We start from the raw sequence: 9,893 nt of genomic DNA, 5'->3' as shown, positions 1-9,893 counted from the left end.
TTTTACTCGTTACAGGCGAAGTCTCGTGACAAAGCTCATGCCAGTCACGTGGTCTAGAGTATATAAACACGTCATTGGCATATTTCTTCCCTCACCCTTTCTTTCCGTACGTGTGGAGTAGGCGAAGACCATGAAATTTCTAGTGCTACTCGTAGCTCTGCTCTTGGTGAGCCTCTCGCAGGCTGCCCTGAGGTAAGATCATCATGAAATGTGTAAAATACGGCGTAAATTTTGTAGATCGAATACACAAACTATTGTAGCTTTCTTCAACGCACGAGGAAGTTTGTTTTTATATGTTCTAGAACGAAATCTCGATTTCGCGATTGACGAATATCCTTATCAGCTAATAATGCGTTTTTCACTGAGGAAATTACGTTTTGAAACTGAAAGTCGAAACTTAACGATCGAACCTTCAAGTCCTTGGCATTCTTAGTATACCAATATTGTCTATCACACTCAGCTAAAAATACATAAAGCGTTTAAATAAAATATCTATGACATAACCTTTTAGCCACCGATAAACTTGTACAGCACTGCTGTGAGGCACTGCTAGATAGCATGGTGTAATTTTCTGCTCAGTATGGTGTGAAAGAGAACCACCCTCGATTGATTTGAGCTAAACCAATCTATCAGAATTTTAACAACCGCTGCAGTAAGTGGAAAAGTACTTCTTCAGTAAATTTATGATTTCATGCTGTGATTTGGGAAATTTCTTAGTCCTTACCACCTGAAAACCTTTTTAAGCTCCAAGTTATTTTAAGCTTCAAAATTAAGAAATGAAATGTAAATTAGGGATAATTGAAACTTCCTAAGTGCAATAACAAAACTGAAAGGTTCTATAGGAAGCACACAAATCTCCTGGGCAAGTTTTGGTACTCTCTTGTCTCAGTTTTAAGCAAGAAAAAATGTTTATTCCAATTTTTTTGAGAGGTAATTTGATTAAAAAAAACACGCAAATGTTTAACTAGTTGATATGTGTACAGTTGCTCATAAAACCATTGAACACATAGATACATCACTCACAGGAATAAGTTATCAGTAGTCAATAGAGAATTTTCAGTACCCAGCCACAGAAAGTATCCTCCAGCAAAGGTTATAATTTATTTCAGAACAACACATGTATTTTACTGTTTTGTCCAGTAATCCAGAAAAGAATACCTAGGGAAAACTCTGGCCATTGGGGCATCTGTAGAACATTGTTCTTTAAATAGGTCTGAGCAAAACTGTCACATGCAAGGGCTAAATGTGAATTCTTTGCACTGTTTGTCATACATTTTGTAAAGTTTTAACTCTGTTAGATTAAACGTACTCTACAATACAGGAAACATTTTTTTCTCCTCTCTTCTTATTTACACCTTTGATATCCTAAGCCTTTAAATCTTAAGGGTGATCATCATCTAATTTCTCCTTGCAGTAGTAGTGCTGAATCATTGGTTAAGATCATGAGAATAAAGGAAATGATCACCAAGCTAAGAAGCTTTGATTGTTTAATGAATTCTCCTCATTATTATCAATAGTGATATATGGGGGAGAGTATGGAGAATCTGGATACTGATTTTAGAGGGAAAAGTTTCTCTCTGTTACATGTATCTCTGTAAGTGAAAGAGTTAAACATTTCTGAATTCTCCATTTTACAGTTGTGTGCTTGGTTGCCAAGCCTTTGAACAGGAGTGAGGCTAAGGGTGACCTTGTTATGATACAAACCTTGCTGCTTTTGAAATGCAAATTAATTTGTTATCAGGCTAACTAGATTCTGGTCTCTAACACAACAAGGTCACCTTCAGCCTCACTCCAAATCAAAGGCTTAGCAACTAAGCACATAACTGTAAAATGGCCTATTCTGCAATGTTTCTGTGACTGTCCATGCTTATTGAAATTTAATGTTTTTTTTTTTTCTTGTAGAGTGCCATTGCACAAGTTCAGGTCTGTCAGGAATTCTTTAAAAGATATTGGCATTTCAGCTGAAGATCTACGGAGGAAAGCAGAAGACTTGAAGCACAAGTACTCAGGGGAGTATGGTGGTCCAGAGCCTCTTTCCAACTATCTTGATGCTCAATACTATGGAGAAATCTCAATTGGAACTCCTCCACAGCCTTTCAAAGTGGTCTTTGACACTGGTTCTTCCAATTTGTGGGTACCCTCTAAAAAGTGCCCTCTGAGTGATGTTGCATGTTGTAAGTCATGGTCAAATCTAATCTATACATCTACATTGTACCTATTGATTAATGCTGGTAGAAATGCAAGGCTGAACTAGAACTACTCATGCACATTGTGTTTGAAAACACCGTTGCAATTACTTCTGATAGGAACTAAACCCAATTTAGACAATGAGTGTATTGAAATCAAAATCTTGTAGTTCACCTCATGGGGAAAAAAGGAGGTAAGACAAACCTCTGGCTTTTCACAGGCTGATCTCTTCTCCTACACCTATACTTTCATCTCCAGCTTTCTATAGCAAAGATTGCAGATTACTTATCTATCAACAGATGCTGGCAATCTTAAGTTTTCTCCTGCTTTCCATTCTTTCCTTTGTAGTCAACATTTCCTATCCATCCTCATCTCTTAGGTCTTTGACTATTTCCCAAACACTTCTTCATCTAATACCCCAAGGAACATATCTTGGTTGACAGGTTTATAATTACATCTGTCCTGCTTTGTTTCTTTTTTATGTATTTTTTTTATCATCATTCCCTTCTTCAGTGTTGCACAACAAGTATGACAGCACCAAATCTAGCACTTATGAGAAAAATGGCACCAGCTTTTCGATTCGATATGGCAGTGGAAGTATGAAAGGATTTCTCAGCACTGATACCGTGGAGGTAATTAATGTTCTAATTTAACTGGTGAAGTGTAATATTATCTTGAGTCTTAAGCTCTAATCTGTTCAGAATTAACTTTTTTCTATCCATTGTATTACTATACAATGCACTGGTTGGATACCAATTCTAAACCATGTAACCAATTGTTTGGTTCAAATGGTGTTCTAGTTGTTAAGTGTCAGGGAAGAACTTTGAATAATAGAAGAAGGTAAGATTTTCATGGAGAAGATAAGGTGAATATGTTGGAAATTCAAAACTGTGATGCACTACCCTTCTGAAAATGTATTAGCTGAACTTGCATTTCAAATTCTCTTTTTTTTCCTTTTAATTTTGTTCCTGCAGATTGCTGGCTTAAGTGTGAAACACCAAACATTTGCTGAAGCCACGAGTGAACCAGGATTAGCCTTTGTTGCAGCAAAATTTGATGGACTCCTTGGTATGGCCTATGACACAATATCTGTGGATGGTGTAGTTCCAGTTTTCTATGTTATGGTTCAGCAAGGCCTTGTGCAGAAACCAGTTTTCTCATTTTATCTGAACAGGTGTGTACAAGTGAATAGATAAAGAGTTGATGCATTTCATAGATGACGATGCTCAGGCAGGAAAGCCCATATCTGTAGATGAATAATTTATAATCACTGATAGTTGCCAATGAATCTGGTTATAGTACATGCACATGAAGGAACTACTGTAACATGTTCTCCTGTGAAAATGATGCAAGAAAGCATAAAATAGGCAGATTTGAGTAATAACTTGTACTAAAACTGTTTTTGGGGAAAGAAAACCCATGGCCTTCTACAGACTTTAAACCTGTTATCTTGCAATTCTGCTGTGATGTTCTGCCAAGTGAACAATGGAACTAGATATTGGAATCTAGTCTTAGCTACATGAACAGCTGTACAAGTATATGAGAGAAATTCTGGTTAAAATTTGACCAGCAAAATACATGTATTTTTCAAAACGTGTATAGTATATGTAGTCCATCACCTCTGTTCTTCTTGTTGAATGATGTTGACTATTTTCTTTTTCTGATTTTAAGGAATCCATCTGCTACACCTGGAGGGGAACTGATCTTTGGTGGTTCTGACCCCAAGTATTATACAGGCGACTTTACCTATATTCCTGTCTCTAAGAAGGGATACTGGCAATTCAAGATGGACAGGTAGGCTCTTGGCTTTTGTGTACACAAACTTTACATGTTTTATTTTGTTTTTCTATTCGGTATGTTTTTTTGTATTCTTACTCTTCATTCTTTGGGTAAAGCCATGATCCTTGCTGGTAAAGGTACATGTATAAATTTCATTTCAAATGTGGGCGGAAATCAAGAAAAGCAATGATTCTTGAAGGTGAACTGTGATTCAAGCAACTGCAGTTGGAATAGTCCATTTTACAGTTGTGTGCTTGGTTGCCAAGCCTTTTAACAGGAATAAAGATAGGGTTGGCCTTGTTATAATAAAATATAGCTGCTTTTCAAAATAATGTAAATTCATTTGTCATCATGCTAACTAGATAGTACCGGTAATCTCTATCGCAATAATGTCACCTTCAGTCTCACTCCAAATCAACGCCTGGCCATGGAGCACACAATTGTAAAATGGCTTATTGACATCCTTTTCAAAAGCTGTGGAGCCTTACTAATTTATTAGTAAGGCTCATTTATTAGCTGAGGGCTTAAAGAGATCAAATAATTTGTTTCAGCGTGCTTGTGAATGGAGAATCAAGCTTTTGCCAGGGTGGCTGTCAGGCCATTGCTGACACTGGTACCTCACTTATTGGCGGACCTACTGCTGAAGTCGAGAAGTTAAATAAAATGATTGGTGCCAGTCCAATAGTTGGTGGCGAGGTAGATATCAGTAGTTATAATCCATCAAATATTTTCATATGCAAGCAATTGGTTTAAGTTTGTCATAATTATCAAATACACGCATTAAGCAGAAACTGGTGATTATCTGGGTGACAATGCCCAAGAAATCCAGTACAGTTCCTTAATTTTCAAACCTTTTGTCCAAATTGGTGAAAGTTTCTGTGAAAAAATTGATACAAGATGGGGGAGCATTTTACTGTTCTTATTGAAGAAAAGAAAAACCTTATTATTAACAGTACACTGTATGACAGCAAACACTAATAAGTTCACATCTAGCATTGTCCAGTAAAGTGTTGTCAGTGGTAAGCTGTGCTCATTTAAATCTGAACCCCTGGGTAGAGGCCTGGGAAGAGTGAAGATTCTTTCATAAGGATAACCACAACAACTCTTGCCTGATCACCAGTAGGCTTACACATCTCTTCTGCACATGTTTGTGTGGTTTTTCTGTGAAATGAATCTTGTTCCAAATGGTTTCAAACAAGGTTGATTTCTATTTAAGGAAGCTTAAAGTCAAACTAGTTTGAAATCACTTTAAAGTATGGTACAAATTTCCAGATGGGTTACAAGGCATCTCCTATCTCCGATTACAAACACATTGTCAAATTGTTCAAAATGTTCCTTTTTTTGTATTTTAGTACATAATTGATTGCGGCAAGATTGACTCTCTCCCTCCAATTGACTTTGTCCTTGGTGGCAAGAAATTCACACTGACTGGAAAAGACTATGTTCTCAAGGTATGCATTGAGTGCATTTGTATCGAACAGTTAAGTTAGGAGCTCAAGATTCTATCATGAATAGAAATCAAAAATGAATTATTTAATTGGTTTAGTATAAATCTTCTAGTCATTGAAAATGTAAATGAAAAGACATGCTCGTGTTTTTATATCTTTTGTAAATACATACACAGTTTAAGGCAGCTTACTTAACTCTTTATTTAGTACAGAGTAGGTTCTGTAGCAAGTTGCGCAGCTATTCAGACTGCAGCACTTAGCCTTGAGGGCTAATACATTTATAATAGACCTGAACACCCTAGTATCAGTATGGATATTCTCCATACTGTTCTCTATATGTCCCCTAAGATGCTAACAAGGAGAATTTGTTTGACAATCAAAAGCTTCTTCAGTTGGTGATTGTTTTATTTATTCTTGTGATCATAGTGCGTGACTCAGCAATGATATTGTAAGGAGAAATTAGATACCAGTCACTCTGAGGGGTCAAAGGGCTAGCCAGGGAAAAAGCTATGAGAATATACAAACTCATCATAGCATCCAATCTTTAGTTTTGTTCTGTAATTTATGAAGAAATGTGCAGATATAATCTGCTCTTCATGAGGATTGGGGGTGAACCCTTAATTCATTACCATGAGTGACTACAACAGAATTTCTTTTTACGAGATCAAGCACACCAGTAATAAGCAAAGAAAAATTTAATTAGGAGATTATTATTTGACCTAACATTGAATTCTCCAAACTAACATAATAAGAATTGTAGGGCAGACAGCAAGGAGAATTACTGATTAGATCATGGGAGTGAAAGGGTTAAGGTGATTGGTGTTGGTTTTACTACCCTCACCTCAAATGCTCCCAGTAACAATTTCTTAACTGTTGGATAATTTTTTTTAAATTTTTTTTGCAAAGGTGACGGTCATGGGCCAAACTGAGTGTATCAGTGGCTTCCTTGGTATTGACGTCCCTGCTGGCCCCCTGTGGATCTTGGGAGATGTATTCATTGGCCCATATTATACTGAGTTTGACCTGGGAAACAATCGTGTTGGTTTTGCCAAGACTAAGTGAGCCATTTGTGAGGACACCTCAGCCACTGACGCCTATGCACACATCGTTTTGTTTTAACACGTGAAGAAACCTTCTCAAAAAAATTTAAATCAGGGTGAAACTTTTTTGTTAACTGAATGGTTGCTTTGAAAGCCTATTTTTAGAAACTTTTTTAATCTTAAACAGAGTGCTTACAATGCTTTTATCATGTTGTTTACAATGTAGTCCTGTGAATTTTTGATAAATGATTTGTAGACGAGTAGTGATAAATGAATGAATTTAGGAAAAAAAAAAGTCGACTCGTAACTCTTGTAGAAACCTCAAGCGTTAAGTGATCTTGAGTGAGCGTCACCCCTAAATTTGACGAAGAAATATTTAAAAGGTCGCATCAAGGCTCCCTAGACACCTTTCTTTACTTTGAAACAAAGTGTAATCCCTTCCAGTTGACACTCCATCGCAAGTAGACCAAACCAACGTATTCCCCTCAAAACGTTTATTAACTCCATTATTTTTTTTTTTACAATATCATCATCAAATCTAAGTGTTCCGATTCCCCGTCGACGCATCATAACACTTTCTTAACCCTTTCATTCCCAGAAGTGAGCAACATGCTACTAACATGTTACTCCCCATAATGCACAAGCGTTATCTGGGAAACAGTTAATGAGAATACTCAAACTTATCAGTTAAAAAGTTATCGTCGTGATCTAACATCAATTCTCCCAACTAATTTACGAGGAAATGTGTAGCATCTTTCCCTTAAGAAATTTTGTGGAATCCGTTTACGCAACCGGTCAGAGAGGATCACTCTTTACACCATAGCATTGGGTTTACGAGGATTAAACGTCCGATCCTAAATCTAGCGAAAAAATCATAGTGCAGGCGTATAATGTAACCAATACATAGACAATATTATGAACATTTTTACAAATCTAAGAATTCTCCTGTTAACAACAGACACTCAAGTCAAGGGGAAAGTCAAATTTAACTTGAACAAGCCGCAGCCAGAGAAACACGAGGGTCAAATTTATTTTAAAATGATCAGTGGCTTTTAAATTAGTAAGCCTTGCCCGCGGGATGATGGTAATTGCCGCCTCGTCCCCAGCGCGTTGGTAAGGGAGCGCGAGGTGTATTGGGTATGGAAAAGTGGAATCGTGGATGGCATTATGCCGATCTTTTTCTTCCTTTTCTTCCTTAGGCCGTTTGGTGCAGTAGGCTTTCAGTCCTGAAGCAACACTGTCTGTGGTTACAAATATCACACCACGTACTTAAATTCACACGAAAATTTCCTTAACGTATAAAAATAAAGCAGACACAAGAGTGAGTTTAGTATGTTCACAACAGGTCTGTCACAGGAAACTACGTAAGGCGCTCTAATAAACTGTCAGGCACAGCGAGGGCTGAGATGAAAAGAAAGTAACAAAGCCTTAGAACCTTCGCATCCGTCGATGCCCACTTTTTCACTTGTTTCGCACAACTCTGTCATGACTCGTTTCGAGCGTTACATGATCCCTGAGAAAACAGTGCTGTGAACATTCTGCAATCAAGTAAGATATTATGGCAGCGCAAATACATCTTTACATCTCTTCCGACTCGCCTTCTTCAAGAGCTTCATCTTGACTGAAAAACACATGGTCTGGCTGCGGACCATCCGTAACCGTATCAGCTTGGTTTGCAATCTTTGGAAGGCGGGCTGAGGTTCTGGAAGCTAGAGAACTGGACACTGTATACTGTGTCAAATGGCCGGAACTGCAGGAACATCGTCTAGTAAAATCTATCCGTCGTGCCGAAGTTGCGGATTCACACTCCGATGAAGCATAAGTGGCTCGAGTACTCGTTGTCTCCTGGTAGCAGTTATATGGGAGCACTGAGTAGGTATTTCCATTCCTTGAACTGCAAATTCGCTTGATGTACAGTATACTTCCAAAGCTACAAACAGCTAACAGTCCAAAACAAGCAATAACATAGGGACCGCTGTTTCTTAAATCCTCGTTTTCGTTCAAATATTTCGTAACCTCAGGAACTTTAACGTACCAAGCCAGTATACAGAAAAGGGTCAGAATGGAGAATAATACCACTAGAATCCCACAGCAGAGACATGGATCACAGGATGGATTGTAATTGCAATTGCAGCCGCAACAATGCAAGCGACAGCAGTCTTCTTGTTCCACTGGAGTGGTCGGTCTGCTCAGAGTTCCATATGGCGGAAATTGCAGTGGTCGATAGCTATCGGAACTTGATTCGAAATCTTTCAAAATTGCCTCTGCACTCTCATAATGTGTTTGAATATACTGCTTGATTTTGTGGACTAAATCTTTCCTTTTCGGCCTCAATGCTTGGATAATCTCGAGCAAGTGACGGATCTTTTCCGGTTCGCAGCCGATTAGGTTTTGTTGGCGTAGAATGCTGAATAAATCCCATCCACTGCTGATTTGCTCCTTTTGAGCACCTGGAATGCGATCTCCACAAATGTGTATTAACATTGTAGATTTTTCTCGTTCAATTCATGATTTAGTTCGTTCAGAAACATCTGAAATGGACTGAGAAACATGGTGGCTGCTTGTTTTCCGATCGGCGATCGCGTGATCACCCTGTGGTCGGCACTGGGTAACCTATTTTAAGTCTTGCACAGTATTCGCTATCTTCATATTGTGTTTACGTTACAAACAATTGTGCAAGCAAAATCGTGTAACATTTCGAAAGATGCCTTCACTTAGCTGATGACTTACAGATAAATCAATAAATTCCCCTCGCAACGGCAGCAACGGAGACAACAGTTGCCTTTGACGTTTCGTGCGTGACAAACTCGTGATTTCATCAAACATAACACTAGTCTCTGCCTAGCACTACCCCGTGAGAGAAACTCCTTGTCAGAGTTACCACGTTATTATAAAAATTTCCATCACAGAGAATAATTATTTTCTTCAGAGAAGACTTCATTTACCTTCCTTTTTTCCAAGTTTTCTTTTCTTTTATCTGACAAGCCAAAATTTGATATGCTTACGAAGTTCCTTTCAGTACCCTACCGGGGACTGTTGGGACAAAATTCGATACCTGGGGAATCCCCTAACTACTGGGATGAGCGGAAGTCACTTCTGAGCTCTTCAGTTTTAATCGCCATTTGATACTTTGTTTCTTTCTTATTTAGTTATTCTAGATTGTTTCTTAGACATGAAAAAAAAATAGTGAATATGTTCGTAAAAGTAATACATATTAACCTTAGAGATTTACTGTGATACTGTTTTTTTTTTTTTTTACTCCATGATTTGCGGTCTTTGCCTCGTAAATTTCTCTCAGAATATATCAAAGCAATCGAAATTCTTGGAAAGTATAGAGTGCAACAGAATGGGTTAGATTTGTTTTATTTTTCTCCAAATTTTTCTGCTTGTTTCTTCAATAAAGTATGAGACTTCAAGTTTAGGAGAATTGGTAACTTTG

The 9,893-nt window shown here is 37.8% G+C and overlaps 2 protein-coding genes across 2 annotated transcripts; one reads left to right on the top strand and one right to left on the bottom strand.

The window, feature by feature from the left end:
- Positions 1-7,386, top strand: LOC113677634 (lysosomal aspartic protease). Its single transcript, XM_027194472.2, has 8 exons — positions 1-192; positions 1,903-2,174; positions 2,701-2,819; positions 3,162-3,361; positions 3,859-3,981; positions 4,518-4,662; positions 5,319-5,417; positions 6,321-7,386. Exons 1-8 carry the CDS (start codon positions 131-133, stop codon positions 6,474-6,476), a joined length of 1,176 nt encoding a protein of 391 aa, XP_027050273.2. The 5' UTR covers positions 1-130; the 3' UTR covers positions 6,477-7,386.
- LOC113677632 (uncharacterized) lies at positions 6,934-9,785 on the bottom strand. Its single transcript, XM_027194471.2, has one exon. It carries the CDS (start codon positions 8,936-8,938, stop codon positions 8,033-8,035), a length of 906 nt encoding a protein of 301 aa, XP_027050272.2. The 5' UTR covers positions 8,939-9,785; the 3' UTR covers positions 6,934-8,032.
- Positions 9,786-9,893: the final 108 nt, after the last annotated feature.

This window comes from Pocillopora damicornis, chromosome 10 (assembly GCF_964200805.1).
Source record: "Pocillopora damicornis chromosome 10, jaPocDami1.2, whole genome shotgun sequence".
Taxonomy (NCBI): domain Eukaryota; kingdom Metazoa; phylum Cnidaria; class Anthozoa; order Scleractinia; family Pocilloporidae; genus Pocillopora; species Pocillopora damicornis.
This window is presented reverse-complemented; position numbering and strand designations above follow the sequence as displayed.